This window comes from Rhododendron vialii, chromosome 11a, assembly GCF_030253575.1.
Source record: "Rhododendron vialii isolate Sample 1 chromosome 11a, ASM3025357v1".
NCBI lineage: Eukaryota > Viridiplantae > Streptophyta > Magnoliopsida > Ericales > Ericaceae > Rhododendron > Rhododendron vialii.
The window spans coordinates 19,632,041-19,658,528 of NC_080567.1; the positions used below are offsets into that span (position 1 = coordinate 19,632,041).

At 36.3% G+C, this 26,488-nt stretch overlaps 2 protein-coding genes across 2 annotated transcripts; one reads left to right on the forward strand and one right to left on the reverse strand.

Annotated features, from left to right (window-relative positions):
* Positions 1-5,648: 5,648 nt before the first annotated feature.
* Positions 5,649-21,614, forward strand: LOC131306965 (VQ motif-containing protein 9-like). The gene is made up of 10 exons (XM_058333395.1): positions 5,649-5,675; positions 5,768-5,790; positions 6,572-6,635; positions 7,626-7,769; positions 7,800-7,982; positions 8,128-8,184; positions 9,873-9,899; positions 11,741-11,839; positions 11,998-12,115; positions 20,979-21,614. Exons 1-6 carry the CDS (start codon positions 5,649-5,651, stop codon positions 8,173-8,175), a joined length of 489 nt encoding a protein of 162 aa, XP_058189378.1. The 3' UTR covers positions 8,176-8,184; positions 9,873-9,899; positions 11,741-11,839; positions 11,998-12,115; positions 20,979-21,614.
* A 1,732-nt stretch (positions 21,615-23,346) lies between these two features.
* Positions 23,347-25,686, reverse strand: LOC131307353 (uncharacterized). The gene is made up of 3 exons (XM_058333826.1): positions 25,450-25,686; positions 24,153-24,270; positions 23,347-24,028 (listed from the first exon to the last, which is right to left on the reverse strand). The coding sequence occupies exons 1-3, from the start codon at positions 25,533-25,535 to the stop codon at positions 23,804-23,806; spliced, it is 429 nt and encodes a 142-aa protein (XP_058189809.1). The 5' UTR covers positions 25,536-25,686; the 3' UTR covers positions 23,347-23,803.
* Between the last annotated feature and the right edge of the window lie 802 nt (positions 25,687-26,488).

Genomic DNA, 26,488 nt, shown 5'->3' on the forward strand with positions numbered 1-26,488 from the left:
AGTGACTTCACGATACTAACTAATATTTTTCTTATTTTAGTCTTAAATACCCACTATTCAAGATTACTCATTTTCCTTATCTAAGTGAACCAAATGATATTTTTGATATTTTTAGTGAAAATAAATAGCACTTTGGCATTTATCTGATGATTTAAAAATATACTAATATGAAACTCACCCTAGATTTTGTGTGATATATTATTGGGCAAAGCAAGCCCATGTAGGACGAGAAATTTCTCATGTTGAGTGGGTATATCCTACGTGGTGCCCGCCCGGCACTCTCAAATCGTACGATGCACTTTTAGACGGAGCTTTCTCTCTCATCTCACCCCTCCTCTTTCTCTCTCATTTTTCTTTCTCCAAATTCGAACTGCCCAAAGTCGCACCCGACGTGGTACCCCGCACTGAAACCTAGAAGCCCCCACGAGCACGAGGTCAAAAACAATTAAAGGAGTCCTGGTATTCTTCACTCACAATCACAAGCTGGCAACTCACGCGAACTTTCATGCCGTTGATTGCTTTTGCTGGCAACTCACGCGAACTTTCATGCCGTTGATCTCTCTCTCTCTCTCTCTCTCTCTCTCTCTCTCTCTCTCTCTCTCTCTCTCTCTCTCTCTCTCTCTATTATATAGATATATAGAGAGAGGATGAATCTTCCCATTTTGAATTCGGTGGTTTTGTTAGTTGACTTTGACTATTCTTGCTCCTTGGTCTAACTTCCAAGATATGTCTTCATCATAAGGAGAAATAATCATGTAAGGCGGGCCGTCCCTTGTGTGACAAAAAATAAGATCCATTACGATCGTGATCTGCGGTTCGGGTAGTTTGATTTATGCACCTGAAGTGTTGGTCACATCACCCCTGAAGTTAGATGTTTTATCACTGATCATGCAAAAATTAAGTTGCTCAGACATCAACGTCCATTTGAAATTTTGAATGAAGAAAACCTATAGCAAGAGAAACGGTACGGGAGATTCTCGCCATTCATTTCTCTCTTTTTTTCTGACAAAATATGATTCGACTAAGTATACATCAAATTCTGATCAACGAAATAAAAAAGAACACATGGATACCTACAAAATGAACATGGAAATGTGAAATGCATGGGGATAATATACGGTAGTTAATGATTTTTCTTTATTACAAGTAGTTTTCATGTTTGCTGTAATCGTTCTAGATGAAAACAAAGAGGAATTCGAAAATGTTTTTGGTTAACTAGATGGACTGATGGGGAGACCTTGGCTTTTCATGTACAAAATAGTAGGAAATAGAAAAAACAATAATGTCAAATATCGTCTTCGTACAACAAAAAATTTACACCCATCGTTCACTTTTACCGCTCCCCCACCATTCTCAACTCATCCCAAAAGTATTTTGGACGGTTCGAATTTTAAAAAACTTTTCCAGACTCTTCCATAAAAGAGTTTATAAAATCCGAACCATTGATTGTCGTGACGGACTGTGAGATTGAGAGAGCGGTGAAATTGTGTGGTGGAGGTCTATCTATCTAGAATAATGTGCAGTAACATATCCGGTAGGGGTTAAGCTCTCCTCCATGCCTTCATCCTCCATTATACCCCACCAATCCAAGGATTAAACTCGGTCCCTTCCATATCCTTATCCTCCGTACTCCACAAAACTCAACTATTTTGGCTCCATCTCGAACTCCAAAAAATTAATCCAAAGGGTTCATCTCGTAACTCTTGCATTCTAGTATATGTGCGAAAAATTATCTAATAAGAGAAGTACATAAATAAAATATTACCCATACGCACATTGTTCAAGTAACCAGTACAAAACGTTATGTACGATTAATTTTGTTTTCTAGCTCCAGATCTCTTGTCTTTGACAAATATAAAATCAAAACATGTCATTATTTCTTGATATAACAAAGTGTCTCACTCATATAGCTAGTCTCCATAGAATACCTTCAAAGCAACTTCCTCCAACACAAAGCCCACCCTAATTAAAAGTGGGAGAAAAAACACACACCCTAGCGGAATTAAATAATCTAAGGTGGCTTGAACTTAATCTAGAAGCTAGGGGTTGACGGCTTAATTACGTAACGTAAGTAAACACTTCAATTTAGGGAATTGGATTAATTTCTTACTTTCTTTTATATGACATGCGAGCTTTTTTTTCTTTTTTCCCTTCTTTCCCTATATGTTCATGTGAATTTACTACATATATTATATTTCACTTTGTGACCTGGTGGGTGGTCTCCGATTGACGATAAGTTACCAGACAAGATCAATTGTAGATGGCCAAGATAGATCGGCTTGCAGTTGATGGCAGTGGTGCCGTAGTAGATTGAAGAAAAAAAATAAAAAAACTTAATTTTAGGGTTAAGTTGAAGATGATGACATTTTAGGTTCAATTCTGAAATGGGTGTGGAAAAAAGGGGATTAGAGAGATTTTTTTTTGGGTTCAAATAAAATTACTTAGAGTGAATCAATGAAATGGTATTTCCCTTAGTTTAGATGCAATGAAGACAAAAAAGAAGAAGAAGATATACTAGTCCTTCACGTAAATCATGCCATATTCTAGATGCGTAGTCCTAATTTGTAAGGACAAAGGAGAGTTTTGCCAACTGCCTCCTTGTAAAGTTTGAACTTGGAAAAGTGAAAGTAGACTTGGAAGTCACAAAGAGTCACCTACTTTTTGTTTGTTTGTTGGCAATGTAAGGTGTCTCGGATTAGCTTGCTCGTATTTCGGACGAATTCTTACAGTCCCTTCCACAGCCGCCTTTTTACACGCTTACGCATGAGGATGAACTGACCCCAAAAATTAATGACAAAGAAAATTGAAATTGAAATCTTAGGATAAAACAAACACCTATGTTCCGGGCCAAAATCACTTGGTCAGGGTTAGAGTCACCTACTTTATCACATAAAAGTCTCAATTAATTTTCACCAAGAAAATACAAGAGGGGTTAATTTACATACTGTTCAAAGCATGTCCTTGTGGAATATAATACTCCAACTGAAGATGAGTAAACGTTAGGAAACTGATTTTTGCGCTCCACTTTTTATTGATGGCGCTCTAATTTTAACGTGAAGTTTCTAGTAACTTCATGAACAAACTGGAGTGTCATCAGTAAAAAATGGAGCGCGATTATCAATTTCCTCGTTTTATTGTCAACAAAGAAAGTGATATATCTATGTAATAAGATAGGACTGGTTTTGAATCTAAAAAACAACCATCGGTCCAGAATTATACCCTACATAAATATACACCCTCCATTCTACAATGGCAGGCCCGTAAATACTTAATATTTTCTCGGTCTATTTCCAAACCCTCTCTTTCCCAAACAACCCTTCCCCGTCTTACCTTTGATTTGGGTGGAATTAAAGACTTGATTGTAAAGACTTGCCATTGATTGTAAAGACCCATTAGAAAATGCCAACACATTCAATTCAATCACATTCAATACCGAATTAAAAAAAGAAGAAGAAGGAAGATTCATTAGGAAAACTTTTCAAATTGCAAAATAAAGGAAAGATTCAATTACATTAAATTTGATTTACCAAATCAACTTTAGGAAATGTAATCTATATAATATGACAGGGAAGTTTTTGAATCCCTAAATTTCCTTCAATATTTTGGACCCTAGGGTCAGTACACATTTTTTCTACGGCTAAGATTACATGGTAGAAAACCGAGGGATAAATTGAACTTTTACCAAATCCTGATATCCTGATTTGTAGTGAGGGTAAAAAAAAAAAAATTGATTGTAATGACTTAAAGATTTCCGAAATTTTCGTTTACATGATTTCCGAAATTTCCTGCATGAGAGTCCCCGTTTACATGATTTCCGAAATGAAGAGCAACGGTCTCTAAAAAGAATGAAGTTTTGAGTGATTATATTTAATTGGTAATTTTTTTATTTGCCGTTATAGCTATACTCTTGATTTACTCCCATTAAGGAATTGTATTAAAAACCACTAATTAAGGCATTAATTTTTTTTTGATTGGCACCCATTAAGGCATTTTTTAAAATCTCTTCCTGGTATATTGGTTTCCAAAAGGAATGATTTTTTGAGTGATTTTATTTGATTGATATTTTTTATTATTTTTCCTTATAGCTATTCTCTTGATTTACTCCCATTAAGGAATTGTATTAAAAACCACCCATTAAGGCATTAATTTTTTTTTGATTGGCACCCATTAAGGCATTTTTTAAAATCTCTTCCCAGTATATTGGTTTCTAAAAGGAATGATTTTTTGAGTGATTTTATTTGATTGGTAATTTTTTTTATTTTCCCTTATAGCTATACTCTTGATTTACCCCATTAAGACATTGTATTCAAAACCACCTATTTAGGCTTTAATTTTTTTTTTTGATCGGCACCCATTAATGCATTTTTGAAATAAAGAGCAATGGTCTCTAAAAGAAATGATTTTTTGAGTGATTTTATTTGATTGGTAATTTTTTTTATTTTCCCCTATAGCTATACTCTTGATTTACTCCCATTAAGACATTGTATTAAAAACCACCCATTAGGGCATTAATTTTTTTTTTTAATCAGCACCCATTAAGGCATTTTTCAAATGAAGAGCAAAATCATAACTTTTGTACGAAATCACTGAAACCAAAACCAGCCAACATTCCTTTTCCTATTTCTAGCTAGGCTGTGAAACGAACATCACGGAATCACCGAAATAAAATTTTATATACATCATTTATATGATTTTCACATTCTTCTTCTATACTTTCTCTACCTGTCCCCTCCTCTCTCCCTCTTGGGAAGTTTTTTTTTTTTGATCAGTCTCTCTTGGAAAGTTCAATACCACCAAAATCTACTTCACCGAAATCACCGAGGTGAGTTTTTTCATTATTCTTCCATTATTTGCTACTCATTTCCTTTTCATTAAGATTATAATATTTACTCTTTCTTAAGAGTATGGCGTTTACTCTTTTTTTTTTTTGTTACATGTGTTTTCTCTATTATTGAAAAACGCGAAAGAATTATGTGCCGCTCCTTCCGATTCTATCCTTCTTTTACGTGTTTAAAAATTGTGGAGCCCCTTCGGATACTATTCTGCTTTTATGTGTTTAAAAATTGTGGAGCCTCTGTTATAAAATTGGATGTTTAGAAAGTCTGAAATCAAAATGACAGAGAAGAGAATGATGAGAGTCATGTTTATAGAAAATTGTGAGTGATTGGGGTGTTTACTTGATGCTAGGGGCATTTTTTTATGTCTTTTAATATCTACCGACATAGGAAAAGAAAGAGTGCAAAACTAATTAACACCCTATTCCTTTTTTTTGAATGGCAACACCCCATTCTTTTTTTCCTTGATAGTTGTCGAAACAACATTTTTTGGCATAATTAACACATGGAATAATTGTAAACCGTTTTTTTTTTTTTTTCATTTTTTAAAACTTCGTTACATTAGAACATGTGTAGTTATTGATACTTTTTTAAACGTTACCATATATGCATCGATGAAAATATTATGATGTTAACCAAACACACCGCAAACTGGAGTTTCGTGTTTTTTTGTTGTTGTTGTTGTCACTCATTTAATATTATGGGTTTCTATATATATATATATATTTAAAATATTTTCTGTTGTTCCCATGATAACTTTTGATTATTACTCTCTTTCAAATTTCAGATAACTTCTTGGGACTTTAACTAATCATGGATAATCTAAGCATCTATGGCCATGTGAGTTGAACCGTTTCATTTTATATTTTGGTCGTAATAATCAAATTAATTGTTACCTATGCATTCGGTGAATTCTTCATTTTCTTATGCAGCTCGACGGTGACTTGCGAAAAATGTAAGAACTGTTTACTCAATTGCATTGCTTAATCTGAATTTATATATTTGATTCATATTTGCTTTGTTTTATTTTTTCAGTACAAAGGTTACGTGTCTTCGAGAAAAAATTGTAATTGTGGTGATTCATGATGAGCAAGAAGTTAATCGTATTTTTATGCATGGGGTATGCCTACCAATGCCATTATTACTCTACTCCCTCTGTACTGTAAGGGGTCAACGAATTGATAAAAGGGATGTGGTGCCATACAATACATACCTTTTGAGAAAATATAATTCTCATATCAATGTGGAAGTTTATCCTGGAATAAGATCTGTTAAGTATATCCACAAGTACATCTACAAAGGTCATGATCGTACCATGAAGGTGTTGAAAGACGAATAAACGAGATCTAGAATTAAGAAAACTATTATTAGTCACCATTTTACTTTTACAAGGAGGAATGCTTGCTCATTAATTATTTTCTTAGGCTGTTATTCATGTTCCCAATTGTACTTTTTGGATGAAGTAGATATGCGTTGGTATAAAAACTCTTGGGAGGCAGATAGAGAGACAAATTTCAAGACAATAAGACCTATGTTGAACACCTTTTTTCCCCATACATTTGTGTATCAGATTTGACTCTATATAGATTTTTAGATTTTTTATGCATGTTAAAATTGGATTCTATGAATGCAACATGGTATTGATTTTGAGTTTTATGGTTTGGAATAATATAGTCTACTGTGTATCCTATCAATGCAATTAACTCAGTATATGTGATTTGGATTATCATTGGTAGTAATGTAAACACAGGTAGGAGCTTAACAAATATAACTTTTTGTTGCGGAGTGCTGCAGGCACAGGTAATTAGCATATCAAAGTTTTAAAAAATATATTGCATCGAGACCAACATTTTACCTATAGTGTAGCATGTGGTTTGATGAGCTGTACTTGGGTTGTGACTGAGTGTTTAATTGGTTTTAGGCTGAGTATTCATTTCATTTTTGGGCTAGGTGTTCCAAGCTACTAGAATTGGGTGTTCATATATATATTTTGGTTGAGTATTCAAAGAAAGGTTAATCAAAAAAAATTTAAGCAAAAACAATTTTTTTGAGTGTTTATGTGATCATTTTTCTTAAGCTATACAGCTGTCTCTATCAATGGATATGTTGCGTTATTGTTTGTCGCATAGTTGAATTTGTTAGACAGGGGTTGGTATATTGCACGCAAGTTTAGTATTAATTTGCGTGTGCTGATTGTTTGAGCCGTATTTTGCACGTGAGTTTAGTACTATTTATTTCTATGTGCTAATTGTTCAAACCGTGCCTTCAGGCACGACTCCGAATCGATGCCCATGCCTGAACTGTGGTACACTTAAATTTTTGACCTACTTGAATATTTTTTGCACCTCGATTTGACTTGCGCATATACCATATTTTACTTTGTTCCTAACCATTTTTTTCAACATGTCCTCCATTTGCTCATTGTTTGACCCGTATCTTTAGTTGTCTTCAAAATGTGTTGCACCGAGCCTGAAGGCACGGACATTCGCTAGTCTATATAATAAGACATGACTCATTTTGAATCCAAAAGAGAACCAACGGTTCAGATTTACACCCTGTATAATTCTTCACCCTCCATTCTACAATGGCATTTTGATAAATACATTACATTTTTATGGAAAAAAAAGAACAGTTTTTATGGAAATATTTAAATCCTTCCAATAAAAGGGAAGGATTCATCGTCTATTGAAATCCCAATCACACATTCTTCGTCCACTCAAATCCCCCCCCCCTCCCCCCCCCCCCCCCCTCTTTCTCTGTGCAAATACAACCTCGCCCTTCATGTAGCAGCCACCGCCTCCTCCCCTCGAGCAGCTTAGCCACCGCCTCCCTCCCTTGCTCAACAATCAGAAAGAGACGCTCTCCCCGCTACCGCCATTCCCGTCCGTCCATGCGGCGGCCGAATCACCAATCTCCACCTACATGCTCTACCTCCAAACAATGACCTAACAATAACTATGGCTTCCTCCGCCGCAAGCCTCCGTGGGTCAATCGCCCTTCATGTTCCCATCATTGTCGCTGCCATTCGGTTGCTTCCCATCGCTGCAGTTGCCATACCCTCTGTTGTTCACTAGCCTGCTGTTTTCGCCATCAACAGCGGCCGGTCAATTAGGGTTTCAGCCAAGCCCTAGGTGGAAAGATCTGCGAGTATGTTATGGAATCCCGACTCTTAAGGGTTTTTGGATAGGGAAAAATAGGAAGCCTTGCTTAGGGTTTTTTTTTTTCTTCCCAGGCTTATACATATCTGTTTTTATTTGTTCCTAAACATAACTCTCTTGGTCTCTAACACCAGGTTTTCTGTTGTTCATCCATAGACAACTACAAAGCTGCACTTTGCTAGCATCCAAAGGTAGTATAGACACCCCAATCCGAACCTCGGAGGTTCTTTAAACACTCCGATGATGAAATAAAGGAAACAATACCTTTGAGAGCTTGAATAAAAAGACTTCCTTAGCCCAAAAGTCCAGAAACCCAGATAAGCCCAAAAAGCCCTGGACTGAACCTAGAATACCGCATGGAACACTTCTACACCACGCGGCGTAATAAAACTTATTACACTGCACGCGGTCATGAGGTTAACCGCATGACATTTTGTGGAAAAGTTCTGACTGGCTCAGTAAGCTGTCGGCCACACCTGTTTGAGCCACAGGTGCAAAATGGCTTAGCTGAAAAAGCACTTCTAGCCCGCCCAGAAAACACCTCCCTCATTTGAATTCAAAATCTTTGGCTCTTGCCTATAAATACACCCCTCCACTCAAGAGAAAAGGGTCTCTAATCTCCTAACTTTTCTCTCTCTTCTTGCCTTTACATCCACTTTCCATTTCTAAGCCTTGAGAAGTGTTGTTCTAAAAAGACATTCTCTAGACACTTTCTTTCTCAAGGTGTCCCATTTTTCTCCTCACCATCAAAGTTAGCTTTTTACTCACTTTGAGACTTTACCAACCAAAATACCCAACAACCACTCACACCCACACTCATTCTTCCTCGCCCAATCTAGCCCGCACTCACCCATCACCACCGATCCTCATTCAAGCTCAAGACCAAAGGTAAAAACCAGGTTTGCTTGGGCTAGGTCCTGCCCTGGCCCTTGAGGGAACTTTCCTGTAGTTAGGTTTAACCCCCTTTTCGGTTAAAACTGACTTAAAATTCATTTTTGAAAACAAAAACAGCCTCTGTACTGGAAGTACCATGCTGTGCGGCATTCTAATGCGTCGCACGGCGTAGTATGTTCAGGCGCGCGATCTTTTATTAAGTTATATTATTTGTTTGATCAAACAGTCTAGATCACGGCCATTCTTCACCAAGTTTGTTTGTACTGTTGAAATACTGTCATCAATACTTTTCAGAATAAGACCATATCTACACGCCATGTCTTATGTCTAAAAAAAGAGATTTTCTTGAGCATCCCAAGTGATCAGATACGCTAAAAATTATTTTTTTTGCGTCCATGGCTTGAAGAGATGGTGCTATTCTAAGACGGATCAGTAGCTGTGTAACTCCTGATATCTTCAATAAATAACGCACGGTATATATAACACACCGCTCGCTGTCCTAGATATTGATGATGGTCTGATAACAAAACAGATAGACCGCACGGCATACCATAAGGCGGTGCGCGACATTATGATAAGCCGTGTGGGAATGGTTCTGGTTTAGATAGTTTGTTGATTAGTCGTTTCATTGCACAGCATCATCATTTCTGTACAGATAGCACCACGTGCACGTCAATGTGTTATATTTCTTCCCATGACCCTTTCCCCTCTAATTTTTTATTAAAGAGTTCCATTTTCCAAAAGATGTATGAAATTCTTCCCTTTTGAAAATGTTTAGTAGAGACCGGTTTTGCCGGGCAAATGGGGTGGTTTTTCTTTTAACAAAACATTCCCCATTCGTAACGTGGCTCCCGAACCCAAAGTCTCAATGTTTTCGCTAGACCAAAGGCCCTTTTCAAACGAATTCTTGGTTTCTCGGATCATCCATCTCAAAAATCCTGGTGGCAACTCTTCGAAGGCACGCACTGGGGTGGGGAGCCCACAGGCAGCCAATTGCTGGAATGTTTAAATGGTACCTCTATACACCTTTTTCCTCTTTCTCATGCATTTCATGCTTTTGAGTTCCTTAACTTTCCTTGGTTAATCCCTTGCCTAATAGTCTGGATTTGGAGTTACTAGATTGGACGGTGAACTATGAGAATATGGGTTTTCCCTATTCCTTTTATTCAAAAAGGAACACCGTGGAGTTGCAATATGTTTTGGATTTTTAGTTGTTGAAGAAATGATAGCTGATACTTGGTTATTTTGAGTTTTGTGATGTATATAGTTGTGAAGAACCTAGGTTGGCTCTTTGTTATCAGTTTCTTGATTGGAATTGGGGGAAATTCTCCGCTTTATGGCGATGAAAACTAGAGGTTGGCTCTTTGTTATTAGTATCTCTATTAATCCCTAGGCTCATTTGGTATGTCATGGCTTAGGTTTTGCTTTATAACACGTCTTAAGTTCTATTTGTGGTCTTTGTTTATAACATAGCAAAATATCACTATTCATGGCCAAAATAAGGCAATGGATCAACCCTTTCAGAAAAAACAATGTAAGTTGACTCTCCATTGAGCTCGAAGAGGCTAGAATATTGAATGAATAGCTCAATGAATACACCAGAGCTTCAACCAACACTATCTGTTTTCAATTTTATTTGGCTCTATTTGAGGTATAATGATAATCTACCTTTTGTTTAAGATAGAGTTATTGAATGCAAAATTCAATTGTTTCAATGGGGTTTTATGTTTGATAAGGTGCGTACTGAGTATGATGTTCCATGGTGTGAACCTTTTTCTTTTTCTTATATTCATTTGGACTTTACCATAATCTAAACATAGATACTTCAACTTATATACATACAGGTGCAGTGGAAAGTTATTGACAAGGGAGCTTTGGATTTGAACTACCACTCAAGTACGTCGAATCGCAAGATTTCAGATCCGTATGTATTCACTTATTATGCAAAACACTGGCTGGTGGGCATAGATTTGCTCTTATGTTGTTAAATGTAGAGCACTAGTGTGCTTAGATTCGCTCTTCTGTTGTTAATTGCTGGCTTAGATTTTTACCGTTGTAGTTGATGTAGATCATTGGCCGGTGTGTTTAAATTTTAAAATGTTGGTTCTTTGTAAGTATTTATGTTAAAAGTTTTTTCAAATGCAATATTTTAGAATAAGCACTTGATTGTGGAGTCTTTGATTTGGAACAATTAAAAGCTGTGATTAGAATCAGAAATTAGATGGTAATTGATGTAATTACAAAGTACATGCTAGGATTAGTCATAGAAGGACGGAATCAAGTAACTTATGGCTAAACTTAATTTCTCTATGACCTGAAATTCCATTTCAAAGTGCTGAAATGTTAGGTACATGCTGAAATCATAGTTTTTGTCACAGCTTTACTATTGATTTCTTGGAAACTAATTTCTGACACACGGGTACCATCTGTTTGATAAATTCCATGAATGAGAAACATAATGGTGGTGAATTAGTTTTGGATTTGTTTGGTCTGAGGTGTAACAATTGCAATTCAAGTATTCAACATTAGCTTTTTCTTATCGGTATCATCTTGATTATTATCATTGGGGAAAAGGAAATCATATGGGTAGCCCTGGTTGTGCACTTGGAGTTAGGAAGCCAGGTTAGAGAATTTTGCCAGGGTATTTCCTATATTCCGTTGGTGGGATATGGTAATTGCAACATATAGTTTAGTCCATTTGTTATTTTCTTCCTTTTATTTCTTATTACATGGGCCATGTTCCATTGGAAATACTTGAAAGGTGATTGTATGTTGTTAGGATTGGAAATTGGAGAGAGGGAGCAAGTATTTTTCCAAGTATTGCAATAACAATTGTGTCATGAAACTTCGCAGGAGAATAAGTCATAGAACCCACCATTAAAACCACGGGCACGTTGAGAACGATCTGGGTTAATGAATTTTAGACCGGTCAAGTGAATCACCTCAAGACAAGTAGGCATCTCCCTCACCTTTAGCTTTTGTCTTGAGATTTGAAAGTGAGGCTTGGTTGTTGATTAAGGCGTTTCCCCCTTGCGTGATAATTATTTTGGAGTTGCAAGAGGTTCGCGTTTTCTTGCACTCTAACAATCTGTGTTGGTACTACGTTGTAGAGGTAACATGGAAAGAGTGAAAGTGCTTTTGGTGGATGATCGGCATTCCACCACCGATCTTTCTTGCAAAGCTCCTATTCTTATGGAATTGTGGTGGTATGATTGGAGATCCCTTTGGGTAAAGTGCTCTCTTAACTTTTTTTTGTTGTTATGGTATTAGTATTGGCTTTTGGTTGTTGATGTTGACATACTTGTTAGTAATTTATTTTAATTAACGGGTATCTGTGATCTTAACGTGGGGAGATTAATAAGTATTTAATAACATGGAGCTCGAAATATAATTGAGATAAGGACGGGAGTGCAATTACAATTCTGTAGTAGGGTGAATTGTAATTTGTGTGATAAGAAATAGAATCCTGGTGGGATTAAGATTTCTTATTTACACAAGGAGCCCAGATTTATTTCTCCTTAGGTCCCTATCCTAGCCCTATAAATATACCGCTTCGTTCTCTAGGTCGATGATATGTTTTTGAGAGATCAAAAAAGTGGGATGTGAGAAAGAACAAACAATCACGTAGAGTTTCCACAAACGGGTACGTGATTCGAGGTATAAGGAAATATGGCAGAAGATCGTAAGGTACGGTCAAACAGTATTCGTGGCATACAGCAAGATGTGCTATAACAAGTTCAACCAGTGTTCGTGATGCTAGAGTTGCGGTAAAACCTTAATTCTGCCTCGTAGGATTTTTTGCAATGATTGTTGTCTAATCTGTACGCGTTATTACTGGGTTCTGGGAATCGTTTCCCAACAGTGGTATCAGAGCAGGCTGTAATCACGCGTATGGATTAAACAGGCCATGTTGTCCGTAGGTCATAGAGGGTAGAACGTAGAACTGTGCTAACCCTTGTTCTGCAGCATTCTTACCCAACTATTATGGTACATCATTTTTTGTTGATTTTGTGCGATTGGATCCCACGATAATTTTTTCATGGTTATTGTTATTTATTGGGTACCACGATTATTTTTTGTGGTTGTAATAATTAACGTAGCATGTGTTATTTATTGGGTGCCACGATTATTTTTCGTGGTTGTAATAATTAACGTAGCATGTGAACTCCAATGGGGGCATTAAATCGATGTATGTATGTTTCTTCAAATGTAATAGCATTCAACGATTATTTGGAGATCGAAGATGGTAGATATAGAAGATACAAGTTGTTTGGGTCGCAACAGATTTTTTCCAGATTCGTAGGGTCTGATTGTAGGACTATTTCTACCCAGTAAACATTGTTGGAATTAGAAATTCTGTTCTTCACGGAAATTGTAGATAATTGAATTTTGAATCCAACTCAATTTGAATTACTTTAATCGAAGATCGGATGAGGAAGATATGGCCAAAATACTGAAGGCTGTGCAATTTAAGTGAGAATATATCAAATCCGAATTTTCTTGCCTAAGCACGGTTGGATTTATGTTTCCTTGATTGATTCAAAGTATCTAAGCCTTCCACACAAGTATGGCTGAAGGAGTTCAAGTTATGGAAGGATTCCTTTATGCTTAAGGATTTCAAGCTATGGAAAGATTCCTTCTCATTTTAGGATTTCAAGTTATGGAAGAATTCCTTGTCGTTCGAGGATTGCATCCTTGACCATAATAGCTAGATTCTTTTATCTTATATTTCTTTATTACTTGTGTTTCCATATTATTTGCACGTGTGATAGTTTACCATATTGGGACAACATAGTAATATTTGGCTTTTGACCTAGATCGCGTTTTTTTGCAAACTCGAAAATTTGATAACTCTCACAAATTTTTTTAAATAACTAAGTGGGAGAGGGATTTATTTTGCACAAATTTTTTTAAATAACTAAGTGGGAGAGGGATTTATTTTGAATAAATTCCAGGGCCTCCATTTCTAGTCTGTAGATTATATAATTAATTTTGTGTGTTGATTTCAGAACCTTCCACCCTATCGGACAAAATTAATTGTGGCATCATCGGTACAAACTTCCTAAAGGGGTAGCTCTAAGATAATTGTTGTGTGCATCACTTCTCCATCTGAGGTGGTTCATAACGGAACAATAGGTCTAAAAGCTAGGTAATGGTATACACTTAGCTATAAATAATAATATCCTCTCTATCTGAGTCACTGTTATTATTTATAGGACCGAATGAATATTGGCTATTTAATTTTGCTTGGCATGGTCTAATGTCTAGATAGTAAAATTAAAAGGTCGTGCCTATCTACATGAATGATGAAGAGTAGACGACCTTCCCATCGAGGCATGCTCTTCACGGTGTGTAGGGTTGCCAATGTTTTTCTTTTAACATGTGGTTGAGGGAATCAATATTAAAATGAAATTCAAGTTTTTATTGCCCTTCATAATTGTTGTTATGTGATTCTTAGATTCAAAAATAGGTTCTTTCAATCCACTTGCGATTATTTTCAAAGCAAATAAACTTACGAATTATATTGACTGGAAAAAGAATTTGGATATTGTGTTAACTGCTGAGGGGCACAAATTTGTGTTGTCTGAGGTGTGCCCTCCTAGACCTGATGAGAATGCCAGAGAACATGAAGCAAATTTTTTTAAAAATTAGTGAGTATCAACCGTGTTGAAAAGACCCCGATTAGGGATTATGTTCTGAAGATGATAGCTCTTCTTAATGAACTAGAGATCCTTAGAGCTGAAGTTGACGGAGAAACCTAGATCGATTTCGTTCTTAACTCACTGTAGTCTGAGAGTTTTAAGTAGTTTCACCTGAACTATTGTATGAACAAAATGCATTTAAATTTGGCGAAACTTCTTAAGGAACTCCACGTAGTTGAGGGTCTTGTGGGTGTGAAGAAACCATCTGTATTAGTGGCAGAAAAGGATTCTACTTCTAAGTCGAAAGACAAGAAGAAGTAGAACAAGTCTTAGATGAAGGTTGTGGAGTCAGTTAGAGTGCCTCAAGGTAGAGTGAAAAAGCCTAAGGGCAAGTGTTTTTACTGTAAGCAGCAAGAACACTGGAAGAAGGAATATTTATTCTATCTCAATAAAATGAATAATCAAGATAGATCTTTTCGCTAGTCGTTGAATCATGTTTAGTGGTGTTATCTACCAATACCTGGTGTGTAGATATGGGAATGGGAGCCCCTAATCATGTTTGCAATTTGTTGCATGGGTTCCATGAAACTAGAAGACTCAATGATGGAGAGATTTATTTGCACATGGGTAATGCTACAGCAGTGGTAGCAGTTGTAGTAGGAAATGTTATTTTAAATTTTAGTAATGATAGGAGATTAATTTTGAGAGATTGTCTTTATGTTCTTACACTTAGAAGAAACTTGTTTCAGTTTCTAAGTTAATTAAGGATGAATATTTGGTTTAGTTTAGTGACTCTATAGTTATTAAGTTAAATAAACGTTTTATCTGTTCTGGTTCATTGGTGGATGATCTCTACATTATTAATCCTATGTTTTTTACAGTGTAACGACATGAATTGAATAACACTAATAATTTACAATGTAAGAGAAAAGAGCCTTCTAAATTGAACCAAACGTATCTTTGGCACTTATGCCTTGGTCATATTAATCTGAATAGGATTTCTAGACTGGTTAGAGATGGACCTTTAGGTTCATTAGAAGTTAAGGAACTTCCAGTCTGTGAATCATATTTGGAAGGTAAGATGACCAAAAGGCCTTTTTCAACAAAAGATTATGGAGCCAAAGAGCCGTTAAAATTGGTTCATTCTGATTTGTGTGGACCCATAAATATCCAAACAAGAGGTGATTTTGAGTATTTCATCACTTTGATTGATAATTACTCAATGTTTGGATATATTTATTTGATGCACCGTAAGTCCAAATGCTTTGAGAAATTCAGGGAGTATAGGGCGGAAACGGAGAAGCGTCTGGGTAAATGTCTTAAGACACTGTGATCTGATCATGGTGGCGAATACCTTTTGGAAGAGTTTAGGGAGTACTTGTTAGTTGAAGGGATTACATCTCAGTTATCAGCACCAGTTATTCACGTCAAAATGGTTTAGCAAAAAGAAGGAATATGACACTTATTGATGTGGTGAGATCAATGATGAGTTATTCAGATTTACCAATTTCATTTTAGGGACATGCACTAAAAACAACAGTGTATATTCTTAACTTGGTACCATCTAAGTCAGTACCATCTACACCCACAGAACTATAGACTGGGCGTAAACCTAGTCTGCAGCATGTTCGGGTTTGGGGTAGTCCAGCACATGTGCTGAATGGGAACACAGATAAATTGGAATCGAGTGTAGAAGTTTACTTGTTTGTGGGGTACCCCTAGAGGAACAAAAGGTGGACTGTTTTATAGTCCTACGGATAAGAAGGTAATTATTAGCACTAATGCCCGGTTCTTAGAATAGGACTATGTAATAGAACACAAGTCTAGAAGCAAGATTGTTCTAAAGAAATTGAGAGGAGAGGGACTGATAAAGACTTCTTCAACACCAATAGCACAGGAGGTTACACTGCAAGAAAGAGTTGTTGACACACCGGTACCTCATCGTAGTGGGAGGGTTTTTGTCTCACCCAATCGATATACGTTCTTGGGAGAATCTTATGATATGATCCCTGAAGAACAACATGTTGAACCCTGCAACTATAATGAGGAACTATAAAGTAAAGATGCGGAACTTTGGCAAAAGGCTGTGAAATCTGCATCCACATAATGGAACCAGATGGATTCATAGCAAATAGTCAAGAGCACATGTTGTGCAAGCTTAAGGAGTCTATTCATGGACTCAAGCAAGCATCTAGATCTTGGAGCATCCGTTTTGATCAAGCAATCGAGTTTTATTTTTGGTTTTGATTTATGTCCGGATGAGTCATGTGTGTACAAGAAGCGCAACGGAAAAGTGATGGTGTTCCTGGTACTATGTGTAGATGATATTCTACTAATTGAAAACGATGTGGGAATGTTGTCTTCGGTAAAAGAGTGACTATCTAGCTAGTTCGATATGAAAGACTTGGGAGAAGCCGGTCACATCCTTGTATAGGATGTTAGGCTTATCATAAGCTACTTATATCGATGAGATCCTTGCTTGTTTTAGCATGCAGGATTCCAAGAAAGGGTTCCTCTCTTTTTAGACATGGAATCAACCTATCTAATGATCAGTGCCGTAAGACACCTGAGGAGATGGAAAAGATGAAGGCAGTTCCTTATGCCTTGGCAGTAGGAAGCCTCATGTTTGCTATGATGTGTACTAGACTTGATATTTGTTTTGCCGTTGGCATAGTTAGTAGATTTCAGTCTAATTTAGAGCAAGAGCATTGGACTGTAGTGAAACATATACTCAAGTATCTGAAAAGAACTAGAGATCATATGTCAGTGTTCCAATCAGAGAGTCTGGTACTTTATGGTTACACAGATTCGAACTTTATGTCAGATAAGGATTCCAGAAAGTCTACTTCCGCATGTGTGTTTACCTTAGGAGGTGGAGGCATAAGTTGGAGGAGTATTAAGCAATCGTGCATTGATTGATTCCACCAAGGAGGCCGAGTATGTGGTAGCTTCTTAAGCAGCCAAAGAGCCAGTTTGGCTTAGAAACTTCTTAATGGATCTAGAAGTGATTCCTTTAGTGCAATTAGCTATTATATCTATTGTGACAATAGTGGTGGAATTGCTAACTCTAAGGAGCCATTGACTCATAAGAAGGAATACACATTGAGCGTAAATATCACCTGATTTGAGAGATCGTTCAGCGAGGTGATGTAGATGTGTCCAAGATCGCATTAGTAAACAACCTAGCAGATCCTTTTACGAACAACTTACAAGCTAAGACTTTTGATAGTCATGTAGAGGAAATGAGAGTGAGATGCGTGGCAGCATGACTTTGAGTCTGAGTGGGAGGTTGTTAGGAGGTTATGTAAAAGTTATGATTTTATATGATGGATTAATATTGTTATGTATTAATTAGTTTTATCCCTTTCTGATGAGAATCTTTTATGGGCAATATTTGCATAATATTATTGTATGTTATGCATGTGTGTCTTTTATTTTACAAAGTAGATGATCTGGTGTGTAAAGTTCGGCTTATACACAGAAGATCAGATCATCGGTTCTTGTGAAACATAAGATATGGTTCATAGTCTTAGATGGAACTGGACACACCATCGGTAGGGCTGTAGTACAATGTTTAGTAGGTCTGTCTTGACTATAGGGAACGATCTAGTTCCAACTCATTGTGCTAGTACACTTTGTGCATATTGAACGGGACCACATTGAGGTAAATGTCTTTGTACTAACTTTATAGGACAATTGTAATCTCATGGTTATTATGAATACTTATGCTCTTAATCCAAAGATAATTATTAGAAGTATATATTTAATGTTATTGACTTTGATTTATTAAAGAGTGAGATCTTTATACGGTCAATAGTCTCGGTGAGTTGGGTAGCAACATTATGTATATGACAGCTATTAATTATTAATGGAATCTACGTCCCAATAGGGATTGATGATACCCCTTGAATAAGCTTATAAGTTTCGATTATGCCAAACCCTGCAGGTGGATATTTGTATCCAACATATCGAATAAGTTAAGCGGATAGTCTCAAGTTAAGATGTTGATTAAGTGAGAGATTGTTAGTAATTTATTTTAATTAACGGGTATCTGTGATCTTAATGTGGGGAGATTAATAAGTATTTAATAACATGGAGCTCGAAATATAATTGAGATAAGGACGGGAGTGCAATTACAATTCTATCTGTAGTGGGGTGAATTGTAATTTGTGTGATAAAAAATAGAATCCTGGTGGGATTAAGATTTCTTATTTACACAAAGAGCCCAGATTTATTTCTCCTTCGGTCCCTACCCTAGCCCTATAAATATACCGCTTCGTTCTCTAAGTCGACAAGATGTTTTTGAGAGATCAAAAAAGTGGGCTGTGAGAAAGAACAAACAATCACGTAGGGTTTTCACAAACGGGTACGTGATTCGAGGTATAAGAGAATATGGTAGAAGATCGTAAGGTACGGTCGAGCAGTATTCGTGGCATACAGCAAGATGTGCTGTAACAAGTTCAACCAGAGTTCGTGACGCGGGAGTTGCGGTAAAACTCTAATTCCGCCTCGTAGGGTTTTTTGCAATGATTGTTGTCTAATCTGTACGCGTTATTACTGGGTTCTGGGAATCGTTTCCCAACAATACTTTGGCTTTGAGTTAACGTAAGTGTTACCAACAATTTTTTTAGTGGCTAAAGCTCAGTCGAAGCATGCTTCCATTTTGGAAAGGTGAAACTTTGATCACAGGTGTAAAAGTTATTGTAATTGATAAAAAAAAAAATCTTCCTTGTTGTAGTTATGTTAACTTCAGGCTCCTAATATATTTAAAGGTACTTAATTTTTGGGTTTCTTTATTAAGAGAATTGATTTTATCCTGGGTTTTGTTTGTTATTTGGAGTTGGAGTTTTCATTGTTGGTTATATGGGTGTGTTTATTTTAGCATGAACATGAATTTTCACTTCTATGCTTTTACATCTTTTTACTCCCTCCGTTCCAAAATGAGGGACCTTTTTGGGAAAGCGTGTCATTTTCAATTGCTTATATATTTCAATGTGAGTGTTAACAAATATGCAATATGGATCTTGTTTGAGAGATTTTAATTAGTTCTATTAAACAAAGTTTTCAGAATAACATAAAACTTCATAAATCGGAAGATATAAGCATTATAAAATGACACGGAATCCCAAAAAGGTCAGTCATTTTGGAACGGAGGGAGTAATTCTCTTGATCCCTTTTTCACTTTTCACATTTGTGTATTTCATTGGATTGACCTCTACACCCATTTTATTGGTATGGGACGGTTGTGTAAGTTTAGGTTTAATATGTACCTCAACTCCAAGGACACGTATTTGTTGATGTGACTTAGTATAGTCTTTTTTCTGGCTATCATACTTTTTGATTGCTTTATTCAACGAGGTTAACAACATTTTAGAGTTCTATATGAGATATATTCATATGTATTGCTTTGTTTCCTTTTTTCTGTGATGGAATTTGTAATACCCCATTTATTAAAAGAATGACTTTAAATTAGTAAAATATGTTTTGTTTAAGTGACCTAGTAACTTGTTTGTTGTCTTGTAGTGTTGCAAGTATTTTGGCATAAATAGAAAAGGGAAAGATAAAGATAGAGTAAATAAGTAATTTGTAAGCTAGTAGGCTTTTGGACTTGGCTGGTGAAACGTGCAAGCATGAGAGAATTTAAGCATCTTAGTTGTAGAAATTTGGTGAATTAATGCATGCAAGGGTTTCCAGTGACTTTTGGCCTTTGGCATGATATCCCGTTATATATATAGGAATAAGGTTAATCCTATTTGAGGAGTTAAGAGAACAATGAGAAACTCCAAGAGGGAACCGAGAGAAGCAATGATCGGCGAAGGAATCCAATGTTGTTATGGGATCTGAGTGACAGTGAATGTGAGATACATATTTCTTGTACAATATTAATGTTGGGTTCTTGTTGGTTGTGTTATGTGTGGTGACCGTATGTCGTGAAATTGTTTGGTATGTGACGGGGTGATTAGGCTAAAAAGCTGTGCCAAAAGACAAGTTGACCAATGGGCTGTGGTGAGGCTAGTGAGATGGTATGTCACCCGTCATATACCGAGGAGGACCGGATATGTGGTTCCTTTTATGTGGAAGGTGTTATATTCGTGGTTGGTGTTAATACATGGTGGTTGATGTTGTGGAGTTATTTTAGTGTTGATATTGTACACGTTATTATGTCTCACACACTCCTGGGGTCCTTTGGACTCCAGCTTGCAGGTTGGTTAGCGGGACAGGTGCCGGTGGTATAAGCTTGTCCGATTTGCTGTGAGAGTGGGTTGTTGTTTATTTATTTTAAAGATAGTTGTAAATTATATAGTTTTTGGAATAAAGGACAAATTGTGGTCTTTTTAATATCGTGGTGCTTGAGGATCCGGGTTGTTACAGAATTGCCTCACTCTTTCCATTGTGTGGCTTTGGGTTTTATTATATGTTTTCTTCATTGGTTGCGTTCCACCGTATAGGAAGTTGCCATTTTGTTTAATAGAATGAATTTGTTGGACAATTGAAGGACATAGAGGTAAGATGCTCAAGAGGTACTATGTCATTACTCATTAGTTGTGAACATGCCATATGCGCCATGCCAAAAAACCAAAGATCAATTGAATGTTTTCCTCTTCATTCAATCGTATTTATGTACAAAGAACTAAATGTTTCAAGTAGAAAAGGGAGGGGGAAAAGTGAGAAATAAATTGTACACTTGATGCACCATTACTACGATCCAGTTTTAGACTTCATTTTCCTTTTAGGTCCTCTGATTTTCCAACGCAGTTGGTTGTGAGAGTAGCTTAGTTTGATTGTAGCATCCATTGCTATGTAGCATGCTCACGGACATAGATTTCTACAAAAATGTAGACACGTATTTTAATTTCCATACAAACCAACTCATGGCAGCAGTCTATTTTTAACATGGTAATGTTTAGCTTATAGAAAGCAGTAGGCATGAAGGGCAGTGGGTCATGGCATACTTTGCTCAATGAGCTGGAGGTATTACATAAATATTTGAGGCAGGTGTGTGTGTGTCACCACATCATTAACAATGAGTTAGACACTTTTTTGTTTTTTTAGTTGAAGTTGGTAGTAACTACTTAACTAGTTTGATCTGGTACCCTAATCGAAAAAGTTTCTTTTTTCAGGTAAGTTGATTTTAGAATGGAATTAGCGAATGCAGGCACTGGTGGACGTGACATAATATTGCTTCAATTGACAATACCAACTAATGACAACAATAACTAAATCCTAATCAACGAATCAAATTTAAATCAATCAAATCAAATTCTCCAGCAAATTTAACATGCAAAATGAAAATGAACCACCAAAATATGTGTTAGATCTTTTAAAGATTTAGCCACAAAGAGTATTCCCAAAAAGAGAGAGAGACTAAATGCGCATAAGTGAAGAAGTTATGAACATGTATTTTTCGCTCCCTTGACATTGAGGTTGTTTTTTTTTTCCCATTGTACACTATTTATGTTCTAGCAAATTTTTTGATAACCGAAAAGCAATCAAGCCCCAAAATCTGATTTTATGCCTAGAAACTAAAAAATACACAAAGAAGTTCAAATAGGATATGGTTAGGCAACAATAGTTGGCCCAGATTTTAGCTTCCAAACTTAAGGTGCATGTGAACTTGTCACAGTAACCAAGGAGCCACTTGCCTTCTCCTATTTTGAGACCACCACCAAAAGCTCATTTTCCCTTACTTTCATACCAGCTACCATCGATGTTTAGCTTCAGAGTACCAGCACCAGGAGGATACCATTTAACTAAAATAGGAGAAGTCAAGAGGATTTGGGGGGAGGGGGAATTTAAATGCGCCAACACATTTAAATTCGTAAGACTCAATTTTTCTACAACTTACTGGAACATTGGAATAAATTTTATTAAAAAAATTCCTATGCATCCAAGTTGTGAGTGGGGTATTCAAGTCACTCCCATAGAATTACTCACTATTCACACTATTCCTCTGCGCCTATATCGATATAAGTTGAAGTATCCATTTTTAGATCATTGTCAAGTCCAAATGCAAATAAAAAAAGAAGCATACAGTGCTTTCTTATACTTCAAACAATACCACTTAATAAATGTTAAACCAAATATCTCAAAAGAATTGATAATAAGAACCGAAGAAAACCATACTATGAAGCACAATAGAAGGAGGTACTCATGATAAGTTTGTTCAAACCTTAACTCATGAAAATGAAACTTGAAAATTAACAACACATTCCATTCTAAAATCAACTTACCTAGAAAGAGAAACTTTTTCGATCAGGGTACCAGATCAAACCAGTTAAGTAGTTACTACCAACTTCAACTAAAAAAATAAAAAAGTGTCTAACTCATCGTTAATGATGTCGTGATACACAAACGCCTGCCTCAAATATTTATGCAATACCTCCAGCTCATTGAGCAAAGTATGCCAAGTCCCACCGCCCTTCATGCCTACTGCTTTTTATAAGTTTTGTATAGAAATTAAAATATGTGTCTACATTTTTGTAGAAATCTGTCTGTGAGCATGCTACATAGCAATGGATGCTACAATCAAAATTGAGCTACTCTCACAGCCAGCTGCGTTGGAATTTTAGATGTTCTAAAAGGAAAATGAAGTCTAAAACTGGATCGTAGTAATGGTGCATCAAGTATACAATTTATTTCTCACTTTTTCCCCCCTTCTTTTTCTACTTGAAACATTTAGTTCTTTGTACATAAATACGATTGAATGAAGAGGAAAACATTCAATTGGTCTTTGGTTTTTTGGCATGGCACATATGGCATGTTCACAACTAATGAGTAATGACATAGTACCTCTTGAGCATCTTATCTCTTTGTCCTTCAATTGTCCAACAAATTCATTCTGTTAAACAAAATAACAACTTCATGTATGGTGGAACACAACCAATGAAGAAAACATATAATAAAACCCAAAGCCACACAATGAAAAGAGAGAGGCAATTCCATCAGAGAAAAAAGGAAACAAAGCAATACAGACGAATATATCTCATGTAGAACTCTAAAATGTTGTTAACCTCGTTGAATAGAGCAATCAAAAAGTATGATAGCCAGAAAAAAGACTATACTAAGTCACATCAACAGATACGTGTCCTTGGAGTTGAGGTACGTATTAAACCTAGACTTACACAACCGTCTCATACCGATAAAATGAGTGTAGAGGTCAATCCAATGAAATACACAAATGCAAAAAGTGAAAAAGGGATCAAGAGAATTTAAAAGATGTAAAAGCATAGAAGTCAAAATTCATGTTCATACTAAAATAAACACACCCATATAACTAACAATGAAAACTCCAACTCCAAATAACAAACAAAACCCAGGATATAATCAATACTCTTAAAAAAGAAACCCAAAAATTAAGTACCTTTGAGTATATTAGGAGCCTGAAGTTAACATAACTACAACAAAGAAGATTTTTTTTATCAATTACAATAACTTTTACACCTGTGATCAAAGTTTTGCCTTTCCAAAATGGAAGCATGCTTCGACTGAGCTTTAGCCACTAAAAAAATTTGTTGGTAACACTTATGTTACTCAAAGCCAAAGTATGTCAACATCAACAACCAAAAGCCAATACTAATACCATAACAAAAAAAGAAGAAGAAGAAGCTAAGAGAGCACTTTACCCAAAGGGATCTTTGATCATACCACCACAATTCCATAAGAATAGGAGCTTTGCAAGAAAGATCGGTGGTGGAACACCGATCATCCACCAAAAGCACTTCCACTCTTTCCATGTTACCTCTACAACGTAGTATCAACACAGATTGTTAGAGTGCTAGAAAACGTGAACCTCTTGCAACTCCAAAATAATTATCACGCAGGGGGAAAACACCTTAATCAACAACCAAGCCTCACTTTCAAATCTCAAGAAAAAAGCTAAAGGTGAGGGAGATGCCTACTTGTCTTGAGGTGATTCACTTGACCGGTCTAAAATTCATTAACCCAGATCGTTCTCAACGTGCCCGTGGTTTTAATGGTGGGTTCTATGACTTATTCTCCTGCAAAGTTTTATGACACAATTGTTATTGCATTACTTGGAAAAATACTTTCGCCCTCTCTCCAATTTCCAATCCTAACAACATACAATCACCTTTCAAGTATTTCCAATGGAACATGGCCCACGTAATAAAAAATAAAAGGAAGAAAATAACAAATGGACTAAACTATATGTTGCAATTACCATATCCCACCAACGGAATATAGGAAATACCCTGGCAAAATTCTCTAACCTGGCTTCCTAACTCCAAGTGCACAACCAGGGCTACCCATATGATTTCCTTTTCCCCAATGATAATAATCAAGATGATACCGATAAGAAAAAGCTAATGTTGAATACTTGAATTGGAATTGTTTCACCCTAGACCAAACAAATCCAAAACTAATTCACCACCATTATGTTTCTCATTCATGGAATTTATCGAACAGATGGTACCCGTGTGTCTGAAGTTAATTTCCAAGAAATCAATAGTAAAGCTGTGACAAAAACTATGATTTCAGCATGTACCTAACATTTCAGCACTTTAAAACAGAATTTCAGGTTATAGAGAAATTAAGTTTAGCCATAAGTTACTTGATTCCATCCTTCTATGACTAATCCTAGCATGTACTTTGTAATTACATCAATTACCATCTAATTTCTGGTTCTAATCACAGCTTTTAATTGTTCCAAATCAAAGACTCCACAATCAAGTGCTTATTCTAAAATATTGCATTTGAAAAAAACTTTTAACATAAATACTTACAAAGAACCAAAATTTTAAAATTTAAACACACCGGCCAATGATCTACATCAACTACATCAGTAAAAATCTAAGCCTGCAATTAACAACAGAAGAGCAAATCTAAGCACACCGGTGCTCTGCATTGAACAACATAAGAGCAAATCTATGCTAGTGCTTTGCATAATAAGTGAATACATACGGATCTGAAATCTTGCGATTCGACGTACTTGAGTGGTAGTTCAAATCCAAAGCTCCCTTGTCAACAACTTTCCACTGCACTTGCATGTATATAAGTTGAAGTATCCATGTTTAGATTATGGTAAGTCCAAATGAATATAAGAAAAAGAAAAAGGTTCACACCACGGAACATCATACTCAGTAAGCAGCTTATCAAACATAACACCCCATTGAAACAATTGAATTTTGTATTCAGTAACTCTATTTTAAACAAAAGGTCGATTATCATTATACCTCAAATAGAACCAAATAAAATTGAAAACAGATAGTGTTGGTTGAAGCTCTGGTGTATTCATTGAGCTATTCATTCAGTATTCTAGCCTCTTCGAGCTCGATGGAGAGTCAACTTACATTGGTTTTTCTACAATGGGTTGTGCCATTGCCTTATTTTGGCCATGAATAGTGATATTTTGCTATGTTATAAACAAAGACCACAAATAGAACTTAAGATGCATTATAAGGCAGAACCTAAGCCATGACATACCAAATAAGCCTAGGGATTAATAGAGATACTGATAACAAAGAGCCAACCTCTAGTTTGCATCACCATAAAGAGGAGAATTTCCCCCAATTCCAATCAAGAAACTAATAACAAAGAGCCAACCTAGGTTCTTCACAACTATATACATCACAAAACTCAAAATAACCAACTATCAGCTATCATTTCTTCAACAACTAAAAATCCAAAACATATTGCAACTCCACGGTGTTCCTTTTTGAATAAAATGACTAGGGAAAATCCCTATTCTCAGAGTTCATTGTCCGATCTAGCAACTCCAAATCCAGACTATTAGGCAAGGGATTAACCAAGGAAAGTAGAGGAACTCAAAAGCATGAAATGCTTGAGAAAGAGGAAAAAGGTGTATTGAGGAACTTAAAAGCATGAAATGCATGAAGGGCGATTGACCCACGGAGGCTTGCGGCAGAGGAAGCCATAGTTGTTGTTGGGTCGTTGTTTGAAGGTAGCGCATGTAGGTGGAGATCGGCGATTCGGCTGCTGC

Bases quoted from the DNA above. Each gene is read 5' to 3' on its own strand.
- LOC131306965 (XM_058333395.1), top strand. From the start codon at position 5,649: ATGGATAATCTAAGCATCTATGGCCAT. The intron at 5,676-5,767 runs GTGAGTTGAACC...TTTCTTATGCAG, and splicing joins ATCTAAGCATCTATGGCCAT to CTCGACGGTGACTTGCGAAA. The intron at 7,770-7,799 runs CAAACAATGACC...TAACTATGGCTT, and splicing joins CCACCTACATGCTCTACCTC to CCTCCGCCGCAAGCCTCCGT.
- LOC131307353 (XM_058333826.1), bottom strand. From the start codon at position 25,535: ATGCAAGTGCAGTGGAAAGTTGTTGACAAGGGAGCTTTGGATTTGAAC. The intron at 24,271-25,449 runs GTATGTATTCAC...ACTACGTTGTAG, and splicing joins AATCGCAAGATTTCAGATCC to AGGTAACATGGAAAGAGTGG. The intron at 24,029-24,152 runs GTAAAGTGCTCT...AAATTTTTTTAG, and splicing joins ATGATCAAAGATCCCTTTGG to TGGCTAAAGCTCAGTCGAAG.